The following is an 18,744-nucleotide window of genomic DNA, read 5'->3' on the forward strand; positions in this document are numbered from 1 at the left end:
CTACTGTCGGTTCAGCTCCTGCTAAGGCTCTAGAAAAAGTAGCAAGAGATTCTCCAGGTACTTGGACCCCTGCCACCAACATGGGAAACCTAGATGAATCTCCTGGCTCCTAACTATAGTCTCTGGCTGATATGCGGCCATTTAGGGAATCAGTCAACAAATGGGAGACTTCCTTGTCTCCCTTGCTCCATAACTCTGGTTTTCAAATAGATAAATAAATGCTTTGCTTTGTTTTTTCAAAATTGTCCAAACTTTATAGGGTTGGTGTAATGACCCACCTGACTAATTCTATGCCTGAAAGTGCAAGCATCCCATATGGATGCAGGTTGATATCCCAGCTGCTCCACTTCCCATCCAGCTCTGTGTCTGTCACCTGAGAAAGCAGTAAAAAATGGCCCAAAGTCTTGGAAACTTTACCCACGTGGAAGACCCAGAAGAGGTTCCTGGCTTCAGAAAAGCTCAGCTCCAACCATTGCAACCATTTGCGGAATGAATCAGTGATGGAAAAATCTTTCTCTGTGTCTCTCCTTCTGTCTGTAAATCTGCCCTAGGAACAAAATTAAATAAATTTAAAGAAAAAAAAAACACACACAAAAAAAATCTCCAAATTTTAAAAGGGACAAAGATGTCCAAATGGTCCATAAACTCATAAAAAGATGAGATCACAAGTCATTAAATGCAAATCCAAAGTACAATGAGATATCACTTTATAGGCACTAGCTAAGATGACTAAAAATAGACTGAAACTAACGAGAGTTAGTGAGGAGGGAGAAATGGGAGCCCTCTAATTGTTGTGGTCTAGGTATGGGCTGAATATTTTCTCAATTCTTTGCTCTTATTTAAAAAGCCATCAACATGGCTTAAGCAAGTTTATTTAAAAGGTGAGGAATATAGACACACATAGGCCATTTTCAGGGAGAGTGAGCCAGAAAGTGAAAAGGTAAGGGAGGAAGATTGTAACCTCTGTTCTCAGAGGCTGTCGGCAGAAAGCAAGCCAGCATGCGAGAGACCATGTGCCCAAGCAATGATGCACGAGAGAACAAGAAGGGTGAGCCCCCTCCCCAACGCAGGCTTTGAGGGGCTTGGGAGGGAAATGGTTATGTAACAACTCAACACTGCCCCACCTCTGGCTCCAGGTAATGACAGGTGAGTCACAAGTGAGCAGAAAGGATTACATGGGTGGGAGAGGTGTGGCTTCCAAGCCCTGGATAGCTATTACCATATCACTATGCTGCAGGTGTGCACGTAGACAGTTCAGCCGTTTTGGTAAACAATCAGAATGCCAAACAGTTACCACATTGATATGGGGATCCCCAAATTATGTCCTGGGAGATGAGAGCCATATCTGGGCACACAGAGAAATGACCAGACTTAGTCAAGTTCTTATCTTTCTATGCGTAGGACTGCAACAGGGAGACTTACCCAGAATAAGATTTATTGATAAGCTAAATAAATAAATAAATAAAAGATAGCACACTCACAGTTGAGTACTGGCTACCTGAAGAGATATTGTCCCCACCCAGACTGGGGCCATACAGGGTAGGTATGGTGCTCAGAGCAGGCCCTGACTGAAAATTCTGAGGAAACACATTTTGGAATGGTGCTGTCACATCCATTAGCATCTCCAGGAAGCTGTCACTGTTTCTGCAGCAGGTTGCAGTGAGGCTCAGGTGCATGCTAAGGAATGGGTGTACCAAGTTCTTGGCCCTATGGGGTTGGCATGGAACATGACTTGGGTGTCAGCAATCCTTAATCCCTTCCTGATAAAGGGTTATCCCTGCCTATCCATAAGATGTAAGTATTTCTTAAGAAAGAAATGAGATATGAGTATTTGTTATAAATACAAATCAAAAAGAAACGAACACTTATGAGAAGACATTTAGATATATATGTTCATCACAGCATTATCAATAGTAATAAAGTAGAAACAACTTAAAAGTTCACCAAGTGGTTAATGGGTAAATAACATGTAATATATTCATACAGTAGGTCCTGACCTGATGGCTCAGTGGCTAAATCTTTGCCTTGCAAATGCTGGGATCCCTTAAGGGCACTGGTTCATGTTCTGGAAGTTCCACTTTCCATCCAGCTCCCTGCTTATGACCCTGTACCTATGTGGGAGACATGGAAGAGGTTCCTGGCTCCTGGCTTGGGATTGGCTCAGCTCCAGCTGTTGGGGCCACTTGGAAAGTGAACCAGCAGATGGAAGCTCTTTTTATATCTCCTTCTCTCTATAAATCTGCCTTGCCAACAAAAATTAGGAAATTTTAAATATATACATATATATTCATACAATATAACATTATTTGGCCATAAAAAGATTGAAATACTATTTCGTGCTCTAATGAACCTTGGAAACAATATGCTAGGGGCCAGAGCAGTGGCACAGCTTAGCAAGTGCTTGTTAGAGACTCAAGCATCCCTCATCAAAATTTCTGAATCTACTTCCAATTCAGCTTCCTGCTAATGGACTTAAAAAACAACAGATGATAGCCCAAGAACTTGGGTCCCTGTCACCTACTTGGGAGACTCAGAAAAAGTCACAGGCTTAAACCTCCCCAGTCCTAGCTACCGTGGATAGTTAGAGAATGAAAGGAAGATTGACTCTCTCTGCCTTTAAAGTACATAAGTAAATCTTTAAACATCTTTCAGGGGACAACATTGTGGCATGTGGGTTAAACTGTTGCCTACAATAACAGTATCTCATGTGACTGGCTGCTCCACTTTCAGTTCAACTCCCTGCTAATGCATCTGGAAAAGCCACTAGGATGAAAGCTCACCAGTAGATCAGGGCAGATAGTGTTAAGGTAGCCAAGTAGACATTAGACTTCTTCCCCTAGAAATTTTTTCAAAGAGATATTGATTTTTTTAATTGAAAATCCAGATATAGAGTGTCGCCGCCGCCAAGCAGTGGCAACACTAAAACAACGACGAGACTCGCTCTTGAGGGTCGGGGAAAAGCCGGAACAAGACCCCTCACTGCCAAAAGCAGCTGTGTTTAAACCCCCCCTCCCCCCTTCACACACACACACTTACACACACACTCATATACACACACTAATAGGATGAGATTACCAAAGAACAATAAAGATAGGTCATCAAGGACTCACTCATATACTATTAGATGGAACATAAAGAACAAGAACTCATTAGCAAGGTATGAGAGATTTCTCTGCAACACCCCCCAAAATCGTTACACACCTCAATTGAGGAGGTGACATCGAAATAGTTGTAGAAGGTAATCAAGAACTTACATGTAATTTTTACATAATGTCTACTCAACACTATGTCAGACACCTAATGTTTGCCTGGATTTAACCTGTAATTTATGCTTGGTTGATTGTTACTTTTTTGAACCTGTCACTGATACTGTCTAAACCCAGAGATGTGGAAGAATTGAACTTTTTTTTTTTTTTTTAACATATTGTTCACTCAACACTATACCAATTAACCCCATAACATTGTATATCGACGCTGAAGTTTTGTTGGGGGTTTTAACTGACCGGAACTTTGCTCTGTTGGCTCTACCTTCAGACCAGAGAGGGTCTCCCCAAGAGGCCACTGAACTTGTCTGGACAATGAGACGCTGGACTTTATGCTAGGTACATGCTCACAATGTAGGAATTTCAACTGAACTTGAACCGTTGTGCAGCAAGATGGAGCAATCCACTATGGGAGGAGGGGTGTGGGAGGGGCGGGGGACTCCCCAATGCTTATAAAACTGTTTCACATAATACAATGATAATAAAATAAAAATTTTTTAAAAAAATAAATAAATAAAAAATCCTTATTTATTTACAAGGCCCCATTTGTTGTTTTGTTTTTTTAAGATTTATTTATTTTTATTACAAAGTCAGATATACAGAAAGGAGGAGAGACAGAGAGGAAGATCTTCCGTCCGATGATTCACTCCCCAAGTGAGCGCAACGGCCGGTGCCGTGCTGATTCAAAGCCAGGAACCTCTTCTGGGTCTCCCACACGGGTGCAGGGTCCCAAAGTTTTGGGCCGTTCTCAACTGCCTTCCCAGCCCACAAGCAGGGAGCTGGATGGGAAGTGGAACTGCCAGGATTAGACCCTGCAACCATATGGGATCCTAGCACACGTTCAAGATAAGGATTTTAGCCTCTAAAGTCCCCACTGCACTGGGACCACTTATTATAATATTATAGTCCATCACTGAGCAGGTATCATTATGTAATAACTATATATTTTTAAGATTTATTTATTTTTATTGAAAGGCAGATATACAGAGAGGAGAGACAGAGAGGAAGATCTGTCCAATGATTCACTCCCCAAGCGGCCGCAACAGCTGGAGCTGAGCCAATCCGAAGACAGGAGCTAGGAGCTCTTCCTGGCAGGTACAGGGTCCCAAGGCTTTGGTGTGTCCTTAACTCCTTTCCCAGGCCACAAGCAGGGAGCTGGATGGGAAGGGGGACCGCCGGGATGAAACGGGTGACCATATGAGATCCTGGCGCGAGCAAGGCGAGGACTTTAACGACCACGCTAACACACCAGGCCCATAACTATCTTTTTATTATTATTATTATTATATTTTTTACAATCTTTACATAGTTAATTACAGTAAAAAGGTTCAAAGGCTATAGGAAAGTGGGTAAGACTATTATTTCCATATTGTTTCCTTCATGTATCTGAGGTAAAGGGGGATATTGAGGGAGAAGACCCACCCAGTTTCCCACTCTCCCCAGGTCCAGGATGTGGGGCATGCCCCGAGATTTTTGCTCAAGTGGTTTTGATAGTTCAACAGTTATGAATCGCTGCCAATCTCACCACTCCAAGCACGATGTCATTGAAGAATCCACTGATTGACATAGTCCATCATAGAGTCTCCATTTGCCCAGTTTTTCGCTGCCAACAAATAGCTGAGGTGGTTGATTGACTTGTTCTGTCCTCTGTCTTTTCTTGGTCAGTGTTCTGAGTCTGGCATTTCGATTGAGGAGATCCCCAAAGGAACTTTGCCTGAGGTGTCCCAAGACCAGATTCTTGTATGTACTAGCAAGCACAGTCCATTGCCCTGATCAGCTGGTGGTTGCAATTGCTGGATTGGTTCTGTTTTCAGCCCCACTTCCACTGGAACCAATAGGTGTTGCAGTCCAGCCTGGTTCTGCCCAGCACATACTTGGCCCTCACATAAATCAGTGGGAGCTGCAGCCTAGTCAGAGCGACCCACAATAACCCCCACCAGGCCCACCCCCTACCTTGGTTTGCCAGTATATGTAGCAGACTAGTCCAGTCTGTCCCTCATACCCCTTGGCTCTCATACATGTCGACGGGTATTGAAGCTTAGTTCTACCTAACCTACTCACCTATCCAGCCTTCACAGATGTTGTTGAGTGCCTCTCTGTCAGCCACCCCAGTCCCAGTCCTAGTTTTCGTGCCCTCCCGTGGGAGTGGTAACCCAAGAGGGGGGAACCCACTATTTCCCTCCCAGGTCTCTCCCACTCCCGGATTATGCTCTCTCCAGGTGGTTCTGTGGTTTGACTCAACAGAATTAGCCCCAGTGCCAGCTTCTTCCAGCTGATGCTGCACCAAACCCAAACAACCCTCACCCACTCTAATTTTGTTTGCACCAGTAGGAATAATCGGGCCAGCCTGGCTTTTCCCTGATCTAGTCCACATGAAACATATAGGTGTTGTAGCCCTGCTTAGTCTGGTCTGCCCCCATCCCAGCTTACACTCTCCAGTGGGAGTAGCTGTCCAGCAAGGGAACCATGCCAATCTTCCCCAGCTGATTCCACCCCCTCCCTTCCTGGTTCTCACGCATGCTGGTTGGGCACGGCAGTCACATCCAGTACAGGCAAACTCACCTTGGCCTTCCGTTCTGTGCACTGGTTTTTGTCACGACTGAACCTGGCTCGACCCACACACTCTGTTCTGGTGTTTGAATTTGCTAGTGGATGATGTGAACTGATTCAGCCTGGTCTGCCCCGGACCCATGCCACATGTATGCCAGTGGGAAACTTTCCATGGCTTGTTGTGGGCTATTTCCTATCATGATCTTACACTTACCTGCAGGGACTGTGTCCTGTCAGAGGAGTTGCCCAGGCTCCTCCATCAGAACCCTTCCCAATACCAGATTTTTTTCATACCAGTGGGTCCATGAGCCAGACCTACTCAGTTCACCTCCTGTCCTAGCAGGAACAGTGGCTTTTCCTGTCTGGCCTTCAACCCAATCTGGTTCTTACTGTTGGATGTTTCAGCCCAGCCACGGCTTGTCCATACCGACATATAGCTCACACGTGGTTCAGTAGGGGTTGAGACCTAGTCTAGTCCGTCCCACATCTACCCTGGTCCTCCAGGACACCAGACGGTGTTGGAGTCTGGCCCGGCTTGATGCCTCCAGTTCCAGTCCACACTTGTGCCAACGGAGACTACAACCATTTCCTGATCGGAATGCATCCCCCATTCCAGGCCCACACGTGCCCCTTGATGGGAACCTCAACCCAGTTAGGGTGTCCCTTTAGCTCCCCAACTGCACCTGTTCCCAGCCATAGGTCACATGCATGCCAGTGGTTGCTCTGACTCAGCTTGGCTCAGTCCCTCACCTGTTACGGCCTCTGCCTTAGACACTGTGGCTTAGCATCCTTGGCTCACGCAGACCAGTAGGTACAAGAGCCTGGTTCAGCATGATCTGTGCTCCATCTTGGTTTCTAGTTTCACTTGTAGGTCAAGGCTTGCTCAATCCTGCCCAGTTTGTCGTGCTCCATTACCAATTCACACAATCGCCAGCCATTGGAGTTACTTTGCCCAGCTTGTCCGACCTCCGGGTCTGGACCACTTGTTCACCAGCGGCAGCTGTGACCCACCAGGGAAGTTTCCCAAGTTCCTCCACTTGACCCACTCTCAAACCCAGTTCTCATACATGTTATTGGGTTTTAGAGCAGTGCCCGGAAAATCTGGCCTTCCTTTTGGCCTTGTATGAGCTGGTGAATGTTGCAGCCCACCCCCACCCCCTCCCCACACACACCCTGTTCAGGATGCAGATTCAGGTGCTGTTGCCTTGACCAGTCCAGACTGCTATGGGTTCCTTTACCTGAGAGTGATGGGAGGCTCTTTGGTCACACCTAGCTTAGTCCATCACCACCCTAACTTTTGAGCTAACCCATGGAGCTAGAATTTCCACGGGGTCTGGCCCATACATCCTCCACAGAATCTACCTCCGGATATGGTGCTCAAGTGCTAGTTAATGTCATGGCCCTGCCTAGTGTGACTGTCAGCTGATCCATCATCACGTTAGGTAATAGGATATCCTGCTGGACAAGCCCCGAGCCATAGCTTTTGCATTGACTGGTGTTCTGTGCTAAGCATTAAGTGATTACAAGTTCTTCAAAGGAAGAGATGCTGTCATTGGGAATCTTTAGAATTGATTCACATCCCAGAAGCACAGTAGGTTCAACCTGTAACTACCTAAGCAGCAATTCAAAGAACCAAAACTCCAGAGCTCCCCTACTGGGAGGCTAGCAGGCAGAGCCTGGCGCCAAATGGCGCACTGGCTGCCAGGGACAGCTTACCACGTGCATGTGGTGGCTGGAGCCAGGGATCTGAGCATGAGACGCCCTGTCCTGAGACCCACCCGCAGCTGTCAGGCTGCAGGAAGTTTAAACCCCCAGGCCCCAGGTCGCGCCCCTCCCCAATCCCATCCACCGCTTAATGAGGGCGGTGGGTGGGCCCTGGGCTTGCCCAGTCACGGAGACTTCCCCCTCTGTGTACTCACCAAGAAGAGAGCAGCCCCCAGAGCCCAGGCAGGCCTGGGGACAGCTCACCACATGCACATGGTGGCTGGAGCCAGGGATCTCATCACTATCTTTTTTATAAGATTTATTTATTTGGGGGGGCTGGTATGATAGCTTGACTTTGCCTTGCAGGTCTTGCATCCCATGTGGGCACCGGTTTATGTCTTGGAGGCTCCACTTTCCGTTCAGTTCTCTGCTCACTTCTGGCAAAACAGTAGAGGATAGCCCAAAGCACTCGGAAGAGATTCAGATTGGTTCACCTGCAGATTGGCTCAGCTTCATATTGGCTCAGCTCCATAATCCGGTGCCACAGCTGCCGCATTCGGACTCAGCCCTGCAGCGCCCATGGAACTGGAAGATGTGGCCGGGGCATCGGCCCCGTTGGTCCCCCAGCCTGATCTGGCACCAATTAGCATCATCGGGGCTGAGGATGAGGACTTTGACATGGAACTGAAGAGGAACGCAGAGGAACACAACAGCCAGTTCCAGAACCTGGAGCAGGTGAAGCAGCGCCCGGCCCACCTGATGGCACTCCTGCAGCACGTGGCCCTGCAGTTCGAGCCTGGACCCCTGCTCTGCTGCCTGCACGCGGACATGCTTGGCTCCCTGGGGCCCAAAGAGGCTAAGAAGGCCTTCCTGGACTTTCGCCACAGCTTCCTGGACAAGACCGCAGTCCTGCGGGTGCAGTTCCCTCCCCATGTGGCTTTTGAACTTGACCGCTTGCGACCTGATCTCTCCGAAGCCGTCCAATGGCATTTAGTGCAGGAGGTGGTGCAGAGCCAGCAGGCGGCAGTGAGCAGGCAGCTGAATGACTTCTGCTCCAAGCGGCTCATGGGCATGACACCCTGGGAGCAGGAGCTGGACCAGCTGGAGACCTGGGCCGGGCGGGACGGTGTCAGCTACACCGCCTGGGAGAGACACGTGGCCGAGCAGCTGCTGGCCCACCTGGAGGAGATGCAACACACCATCTCCACGGATCAGGAGCGCAACGCTGCTGTAGTGGGTGCCATCAGGCTGTACATGCACCACCTCGGGGTGCGGACCAAGAGCAGGGACAAGAAGTCGGGGAGGAACTTCTTCCGGAAAAAGGTGATGGGGAACCAGCGGTCCAGGGAGCCCCCCAAGACCAACAAAGGGCTGAGCAGCATCCTGGACACCGCCCGCTGGAACCAGGATGAAAACCACTCTCCAGACTTGCGACACCCCAAAGGCAACGTAGACAGGAAGAAGCCAGGCCTTAAGGATCGGAAGGGAGGCCTGGGGGTGTCCTCTCAGGATTGCAGTGCCCAGACTTCTAGTCAGGACACCCTCAGAGTCTCTCTGCACCCTATCTGTGGTGTAGACGGGGAGCCAGGTATAGATACGACCCTGGAGATAGAGGACCCTCCACAGCAAGGCCCAGCAAGCCAGGAGCCGCTGGACAACACGGAAAAGGATGCTGACACGAAGAGTCCTGAGCCTGGCGAGGACGGCAAGCCGGAGAGGTCAGGACTGGAGCTGGAACCGGAGGAGCCCCCTGGCTGGCTGGAGCTCAAGCCCCAGGACACCCTGCACAGCCTGCCCAAGAGCCAGATGAAGCAGCAGGAGGTCATCAGCGGTGAGTGCCGCCGCCGCAGAGGGAGAAAGCCTGCCGTCTGCTGGTTCACTCTCCATTGCGGCTGCTACAGCCCACGGCTGAGCGAGGCCACAGCCAGGAGCCCCGAACTCCATCCAGGTGGCAGGAACCCAAGGACCTGGGCCATCCTCAGCTGCTTTCCCAAGTGACTTAGCAAGAAGCTGGTTCAGAAGGATAGCAGCCGGGACTCAAGCTGCTGCTCATATGAGAATACCAGTGTTACCTGCTGTGCCACATCACCACCCTCCTAAAGGAGCATCTTTTAATTCTACTTTCTATAAATGACTCTCTTTAAACCAAATCAAAAAGAAGATTGGGGGGGGGGGGAGATGGTGTGATAGCTTGACTTTACCTTGCTGAACCACCATCCCATGTGGGCACTGGTTCATGTCCTGAAGGCCCCACTTCCTATCCAGCTCCCTGCTCACCACTGAGAAAGCAGTGGAGGATGGTCCAAAGTCACCAACAAGAAGTTCCTGGCTTCTGGTTTCAGATAGGCTCAGCTCCAGCATTTGCAATCATTTGGGAAATGAGCCAAATGGAAATCTAAATTCTTTTTTTTTAGCACAAAGGCAGAGTTCCTGAAAGAGAGAAGGATCTTCCACCGGCTGGTTCATTCACCATGGGGCCAAAACTGCCAGAGCTGAGCCAATACAAAGACAGGAGCCAGAAGCAAGGAGCCTCCTTCAGGTCTCCCACATGGATGCAGGGTCTCAAGGCTTTGGGCCATTCTCAACTGCCCTCCCAGGCCACAGCAGAGAGCTAGCTGGATGGGAAGAAGAGCAGCTGAGACAGGAATTGGTGCCAAAATGAGATACCAGTGCATGCAAGGTGAGGATTTAGCCATTGAACCATCATGCTATGCCCTATGAGTGCATATTAAGAGCATGTATATGTGTTATATTTATGTAACTTCCCTTTGAAAAGCTGAAAAAGTTAATGGATTGTACAAAGGAGTTAGTGGAGTGGAGCTGCTGGATAAATAAAAGTGCTAAACTGGAAGGTTTCTATTTTTTTGTACCTCTGAGGACTGTGTTATTTGTTGGCAATAGTGGCAGCAAGGGAACAAGGGGGAGACTCTGACTCATTCCAGGACGAAGAGTTCAGGCTTGCAAAGTGGTCTCCCTGAAGTCTTTTTATTTTTTTTCAATAAAAATGAAATTCCCATCTATTTATTTGAAAGTCAGAATTCCAGAGAAAGAGATCTTCCATCACTGGTTTACAGGCACAGCCAGACCTGTCCGAGCCAAGAGCCAGAAGCTTCATATGTGTCTTGCATATCAGGGGCCCAAGCACTTGGGCCATCCTCTGTTGCTTTTCTAGGAAGGTGGATCTGAAGTAGAGTATCCTTCATTTTCATTTTTAGGTGTTGGGTCTGGGAGCCCCGGACGTGGGGGGTCTGGCAGGGCCTGGATCTCCTGGCCCAGGTCCTTGGGGCCACCTGTGCAGTGGGTGCTGGATCTGTGAGCCCCAGGGTTGGGGGTCTGGAGGGTCCTGAGTCTCCTGGTCCAAGCCTGCTTGCATGATGAGAGCTGGGTCTCATGACCCGAGGCCATAGTCCTGCTTGTGAGGTGGTCACTGAATCTCTTAGCCCTGGGGTGGGGGAGTCCAGCATGACCCTGGTCTCCTGGATGAGGTCCATGAGCCCACCTAGGAGAACTGGTCCTCCTCAGTATAGAGGATGGAGTGCTAGATGGCAGACCATGGTGCACATGGAGAACATAGTGGCTCATGGAGCCTGAAGAAGACATCTGGTACCATAGCAGAGAATGGAGAACAGAACATTTGGACAACTATCCCAGCCTAACAATGACAGCAAATATCTGGGCGATTGGAGACTGTAAAAGGTTGACCGTGTCAGCCAATGGACTTTGGAAGGGATTCTTCATCCCTAGATCAATGAGATCGACAACATTTCAAATTATCACATCTACCTGTGCAGAACCTTTGGAACATGCACCACTGTGACTCTGGGTTGATATCGGGTAGTCCTTCCCCATCATCGGAATGGTGGGGATGTTGAGTGTGGTTTATCCCTCTATCTTCTGCCTCACTCCACAAATGGGAAGAAGAAATAGAAAGCTTGGAAACAATGATCAGAACCACTTCTCCCTAACCCTAGGTCCTTCCCACCCTGATCCACTATGTAAACATCATCTAAAAGAAAGTGTATCTGCAAATCAAACACCTATATGGAATAGTATACTGCAGGCAAAGACTTTATGCCTGTTATTCCACAGCACCAGTCTTTAAAGAGATTTTAGTTTAATTCTACTTTTTGGGGTGAAAACAGTCTTTAAAGAGATTTTATTTATTTTTATCTTTTTTAAAAAAAGATTTATTTATTGGAAAGTCAGATATACAGAGAGGAGGAAAGAAAGAGAGGAAGATCTTCCGTCCGATGATTCACTCCCCAAGTGAGCGCAACAGCCGATGCTATGCCAATCCAAAGCCAGGAGCCAGGAACTTCTTCCAGTTATCCCACATGGGTGCAGGATCTCAAAGCTTTGGGCCATATTCACCTGCTTTCCCAGGCCACAAGCAGAGAGCTGAATGGGAAGTGGAGCTGCCGGGATTAGAACTGGCACCCATATGGGATCCCAGAGCGTTCAAGGCAAGGACTTTAACCACTAGGCCACGCCGCCAGGCCCTATTTATTTTTATCTTAAAGGCAGATATCCAGAGAGCAGGAGATACAGAGAGAAAAACTGTCCACCTGCTGGTTCACTCCCCAAGTGACCACAATGGTTAGAGCTGAGCCAGTCTGAAACCAGGAGCCAGGAGCTTCTTCTAGGTTTCCTGTGTAGACACAGGGTCCCAAAGCTTTGGGCCATCCTCTACGGCTTTTCCAGGTCACAAGCAGGGAATTAAGGATTTAGCCACCAAGCCGTTGTGTCAGGCCCTTAAGAGGTTAATATTAATGGAATAACCACATGTTGTCAATATTTTGAGATTGCTCTTATGTTAAAGAAACAAATCATCTAGTTCTTTGCCTCAGTGTTTGGTGTTTGTTCTTTCTTCTAGCCCCATTAACCACCTTGTTCCTACCACCATTTCCCCTACTTGGAAGAACTGTACTCACACTTGGATTAAAAATTACCTTTTAAAAGGACAAAAGCCAAACCAATGAGGCCTCCAGTCCTGGACTTGAAACTTCCCAGAGGCCATGATGAATACATATATTCTTTTTATAAAGGTTTGATTTTTTTATTATTGGAATATCAGATATACATAAAAGAGAAGAGACAGAGAGGAAGATCTTCTGTTGAATGGTTCACTCCCCAAACAGCCACAATGGCTGAAGCTGTGCCAATCCTGAACCAGGAGCCTCCTCTGGGTCTCCCATGCAGGTGCAGGGTCCCAAGGCTTTGGGCTGTCCTCAACTGCTTTCCCATGCCACATGCAGGGAGCTGGATGGGAAATTGGGCCTCCGGGATTAGAACCAGCGCCCATATGGGATCCCGACGAGTTCAAGGACAGAACTTTAGCCACTAGGCTACCATGCCAGGCCCCAAACACAAGTATGCTGAACTCCACTTGGAGACACCATGAAAATGTTCCCAGAGACCACCATGCACACTAAATCCCACTCATTTATATATTCAGGTAGGGCACCAGTCACTAACAAATAACAGGGACTACTGGAGCCAGGTGGAGGCTGTCTGCATGGGTTGCCCACTTAATGAGCGTGTACTTACTCTTCAATGCCTTTAAATAAATCCTGCTCCCATTTTTTCTATATATCTATGGATCTATTTTGAATTCTTCTCTCACATGGGGACAGTAACTCAGAATAAGGCTAGCTGGAGACCCTTCCCTACATACAACCTGAAAGATTTCTGAGATTCTCTTGAGACTTTTTTCTGATGTCTTAGCAATTATCCCACAGCTCACTTTTTTTAAAAAAAATTTTATTTATTTTTATTGAAAAGCCAGGTAAACATAGAGAAGAGACAGAGAGGAAACTCTTCTGTCCGATGATTCACTCTGCAAAGTAACCTCAGTGGTCGGAGCTGAGCCGATCCGAAGCCAGGAGCCAAGAACTTCTTCTAGGTCTCCCAAGCAGGTGCAGGGTCCCAAGGCTTTGAACCGTGCTTGACTGCTTTCCCAGACCACAAGCAGGGAGCTGCAAGGGAAGCACAGCAGCCGGGATATGAACTGGCACCCACATGGGATCCCGGGTGAACAAGGTGAGGACTTAAGCCACCAGTCTACTGCGCCGGGACCAGTCAGCTTCTTTTTTAAGGATTTATTTTATCTATTTGAAAGGCAGAGTTACCGAGAGAGACCGAGACAGAAAGAGAGAGAGAGAGAGAGGGAGAGAAAGATTTTCCATCCCCTGGTTCACAAATGTTACGCTAGCAAGGAGCTGGATAAGAATGGAGCAGCCAGGGCTGTGTCGCAGATGGCAGTTTTACTAATTTGCCTTACAGAGCTGGCTCCTATAACAATTGCCCTTGCAAGAGGACACACCCTCAAAAGCCTAGTATGACTCACTTAGCCTTACTTCCTACATAACATAATTGGATTGTTTCCACCATTTTCGTATCAGTAAGTTATGACTTTGCACAGGTTTGGGGACCATATCATATGTATTGAATCATAGCATTTCCAAGGTATATTACTCACGTCTTCTATCCTCTGATTCAGTCTGCCACTCAACCCTGTGGCTTCTGTGTCCTTTATAATTCTTTTGTTTTTCCTTCTATTTCAGAGAGAAAGATTGAGTAAGTCAGAGAGAATTAATTATTTGCTAATTCACTCCCCAAATGTCGGCAAAGCCTTGGTTGGGCCAGACCCAAGATAGGAACCTAGAACTGTATCCGCGGGCCTCAGGGACCCACAGGCTTGAGCCATCATCTGCTGCCTGCCAGGGTGTACAACAGCAGGACGCTGGATCAGAAGCAGAGCAGCCAGAGCCGCAGTGAGGCTTCCAGATATGGGATGCAGCCATCTCAAGCAGGCTCTCCTTCTGCCATTACTTCCCCAGTTCTGTGTGGGGACATGGTATTGAGTGAAGAAGGTGTAGAAGGACATTGTGAGAGCCCGGTGCGGTGGCACAAGTGGTTAAGGTCCTCGCCTTGCACGCCCAGGATCCCATATGGGCGCCGGTTCTAATCCCGGCAGCCCCCGCTTCCCTTCCAGCTCCCTGCCTGTGGCCTGGGAAAGCAGTCGAGGACAGCCCAAAGCTTTGGGACCCTGCACCTGCGTGGGAGACCCGGAAGAGGCTCCTGGCTTCGGATCGGCATAGCATCGGCCGTTGCGCTCACTTGGGGCGTGAATCATTGGACGGAAGATCTTCCTCTCTGTCTCTCCTCTCTGTATATCCGCCTTTCCAATTAAAAAAAAATAAAAATAAATCTTTAAAAAAAAAAAAAGAAGGGCATTGTGATTCATAGAAGGACAGTGAACATAGGATTACAATAGATAGGATATCATTTGTGTGAGAACAACTGATTGGATAACCATTTGTATAACTGAGTGGATTCCATTTATGTTAGAATGACTGATTGGATACCATTTGTATAACTGATTGGCTATTATTTGAATGAGAACACTTGATGGAATATACAAAACAAAAGACAGTTCCAAACAAGGGCATGAAAACAATTGCTGGAGAGGTTTATGGGAACTACCTAAGCGCCTTACCTCTGCCCTTATCCTATATAACTCTCATTCTATAAAAGTCTGATACCACTAATAAACTTTGGCTATCACACCAAGACAGTAGTCCACGTGTGTTATTTCAGGCTCTGCACCAAGTCCATCGCTGCTGGACAGTAAACAGGGGTGTGCATCAATCAGCTGTGTAGCCTTTTTTTGAATCAAATCTGCACCTTGCCCCTCCTCTGTACCTTCTGACCTGCTCATCCTCTTCTGCTCAACTCTTACTCTTCCTGATCTCCGATTCATCTTTATCCTGCTGACAGGGTGACCTTTCTGCACGTCAACTTTGACCCCACCCCTTCTTCTGCTTAGCTCTGCAGCAGGGCAGGACACTAAGTCCAAACTCCTTCTGGAAGCCTCCACATTCTCCCTCACCTGAGGTCTCACCCAGGGTTTCCAACCCATTTCCTGCCACGCCCTCCGGGCACCCTGCGCTCATGCCTAATCAGCAGGACTTGCTGCTCCCGGAACAGATCTCTTCTGCATCGCTGTCTCCCTGACATCCTTCCACCTGGGAATGACTTGTTCAAAAAGCCTTGCCTGACTTCTTCAGACAATGAGCTATTTTTTTTCTTTTGATTTCCATAATACCTTGTCTATATCAAGAGTCTATATTTATTATCATTTAATTACAAGTTTCTATGTTTGTACAATGTCTCATCCACGCAACTGTGCTTAGGTTCCATTTGATCCATTTTTAAAGATTTTTTTTAAATTTATTGGAAAGACAAATATACAGAGAGGAGGAGAGACAGAGAGGAAGATCTTCCGTTCGATGGTTCACTCCCCAAGTGACTGCAACAGCAGGTGCTGTGCTGATCCGAAGCCAGGAGCCAGAAACTTCTTCCAGGTCTCCCACACGGGTGCAGATCCCAAGGCTTTGGGCCATCCTCGACTGCTTTCCCATGCCACAAGCAGGGAGCTTGATGGGAAGCAGGGCTGCCGGAATTAGAACCAGCAACCATATGGGATCCCGGCACGTGCAAGGCGAAGACTTAAACCACTACGCTATCACACCAGCCCTGATTTAATCCATTTTTAATATGCCCCAATCTAGAATTTGGCATGTAATATGTACTCAGCAAATATTTACTCAATGAATAGTTTTAAAAATATTTATTTATTTTTATTGGAAAGTCAGATATACAGACAGGAAGATCTTCCATCCGTTGATTCACTCTACAAGTGGTCGCAATTTCCGAAGTTGAGCCTATCTGAATCCAGGAGCCAGGAGCTTCCTCCAGGTCTCTGGGTGCAGGATCCCAAGTCTTTGGGCTGTCTTTGACTGTTTTCCCTGGCCACAGGCAGAGAACTGGATGGGAAGTAGGGCCACGGGGATTAGAACCGGTGCCCATATCGGATTCCAGCGGGTCCAAGGTGAGGACTTTAGCTGCCAGGGTACTGTGCCGGGCCCTACTCAATGAATTTTGAAGTAAGTTTTAGTTTTAGTTATTTTTGGAAATAAGTTTTCATTCCAGTTTTTCTGACTGCTTCAAGTGTATACAGTAGGTAATATATTACAGAATTATTACTGATCACACCATTTTCAGAGTATTAGGCTCTTTGAATCTCCTTTTTTCATTTCTAGCTCTCTGCAAACTTTTAAAAAAAAAGATTTTTCTTTATTTGAAAGGCAGATTACACAGGGAAAGCATGGCACACACAGCAAGAGACTTTCCATCTATTTGTTCACTCCCCAGATGGCCCAAAGGACCAGGGCTGAAGCTTCATCGAGATCTCTATGTGCCCAGCATGTATGCCACCTTCTGCTGCTTTTAGCCTTGACATCAGCAGAGAACAGGATCCAAAGTGATGCAACTGGAACACAAACCAGAGCCCAGCTGAGATGCTGGCATTGCAGGCTGTGGCTTAACCTACTAGGCTACAGTGCCACACAAACTCCCAAGTATTTTATTTTGAATATCCCTAAATATATGAGTATGGAAGAGGAAAGAATTGGCAGTGAAAATTCACAGAGCTACCATCTGAATTCTTTAAAAAAAATTTTTTTAATTTTGTTTAAATTTATTTCAGAGGCTGAAAGAGAAAAGATTCATGTAGTGGTTCACTCGCCAAGTGCTGTCAGACATGGGGCGAGGATCAAAGTTTGGAAGCTGGAAAGGCAACCTAGGTCTCCCTATGGGTAGCAGGAATGTGACTGTTAGAGCTGTCACTGCTGTGTTAGCAGCACGTGGAAATCAAGGCTCAGAGATGGACAGCAAACACATGAAACACTGGTATGATGAGACGTGGGCAGTGTAGCTGCCAGATCATTCCTGAACCACTTTTTTTGAAAACAGTATTTTCTTACATTTGTAAAACAACTTTTATGGGTCAATTTTGTTATCGCTTTTTAAAAAAAAAATCTCATGAGTAGGGTATGAGTCCATCTGTTTCACAGAGAAGGGAACTGAGACTAAGCGGGGGTTTAACGACTTGCCCGGGGGGCTTGTCTCCAAGAGTTGCGATCAACTGGAGCCAAATGACTCATCGCGCACCCTTTTTTTTTTTTTTTTTTGGCGATCATTCATTGATGCTGAGACAAATTTCCCCATCTTCTGTTCATTCGCCCCAAATGCCTGCATTAGCTGGTTTGGGCCAAGTCCAAGCTAGCAGCCTGGAGCTGATTCCAGGTGTCCCAAGTTCTTGAGCCATTATCTGTGGCCTCCCAGGGAGAGCATTAGCCGGGTCAGCAGGGAGACAGGGAGAGCAGAGCTGGCACTTCAGTGTGGGAGTCCCCTGGGCTGTTCCTAGAAACGCCCACTCCTAGCACACATTTCTAACTCACAGGTCACTCAGGAATGAGGCTTCGGTTCTTCCTCCCCCGCCTCCCACTTCTGTTCTGGTTAGTCATCGTTTCCTGAGCCATCCATCTGAGATTCTTTGTCCCATCCACTCTTTCCCAGCATCGTCACTCTGGTGTGATCCTGAAATACCCCATCGCAACGCGGGGGTCTTGCCTGTTCATGGACCAAGGACACAACAATGTCCAGTTAAAACACAATTTTGACCATCCCTTAGAGCGCAAAACAGCGGGTCACGCTCACTGCTGAATGAAGTCTTGGCAAAGTCCCTGCCGACCCTAAAAAACTCTCCAAACATCAGCCTTTCACTCCGGGCCTGCATCTTACGTAACTGAGTTCTTCGCCCAAGTACACCCAGGGCTTTCCCGTTTCTTTTCTTTCTCGCTGTGCAAGCCACCACCACCACTCCCTCCCCAACTCCAGACCCCCACAGTTCTTCTCATCGACTCGTTAGAGCCCTGGCGCCTGCTTCTCGCCGTGACCCTATTTTTAAGCCACCCTGTAAGAACTTCAGGTTCTGTTCCCCCACCCCGTCACCTGCTGCCCCCCTTTGCCCGAGTTTAAACGCCACCCTCACGCGCACAGAGCCTTATCCTGATTTATTTCGATTACAGATCGCGCGGAGGTTGGGGGTCGGGAGTAGACCCCCGGCTGTGCTCCTGAGGGCGCGCACCGCGGACCCGCCTTTCCCTCAGGCCGACGCGTGTCCCCCGGGGCCACAGCCCCTGGAACAGCCTCGGGATTCCCAGCCTCTGGGTGCTTCCACTCCAGCCAGCCGGAGGGGACGCTCGTTTCTCCAACAGGGCTTCAACGGACACTAGTCGCTGACGATCGCCTCACAGCTTCCACGTTCCCTAGCAGCTTAAGTCTGCGGTCCTTTCGGAACGGCAGCGGCGCGCGTGTCGGG

The 18,744-nt window shown here is 48.0% G+C and overlaps 1 protein-coding gene across 1 annotated transcript; it reads left to right on the forward strand.

Annotated features, from left to right (window-relative positions):
• The first annotated feature begins 999 nt into the window (after positions 1 to 999).
• LOC121147519 (rho guanine nucleotide exchange factor 1-like) lies at positions 1,000 to 18,658 on the forward strand. Its single transcript, XM_040967390.1, has 3 exons — positions 1,000 to 1,048; positions 8,065 to 9,348; positions 18,423 to 18,658. Exons 1-3 carry the CDS (start codon positions 1,000 to 1,002, stop codon positions 18,656 to 18,658), a joined length of 1,569 nt encoding a protein of 522 aa, XP_040823324.1.
• Positions 18,659 to 18,744: the final 86 nt, after the last annotated feature.

Source organism: Ochotona curzoniae, unplaced genomic scaffold (genome assembly GCF_017591425.1).
Source record: "Ochotona curzoniae isolate NIBS_2020 unplaced genomic scaffold, NIBS_Ocur_1.0 scaffold_4506, whole genome shotgun sequence".
Taxonomy (NCBI): Eukaryota; Metazoa; Chordata; class Mammalia; order Lagomorpha; family Ochotonidae; genus Ochotona; species Ochotona curzoniae.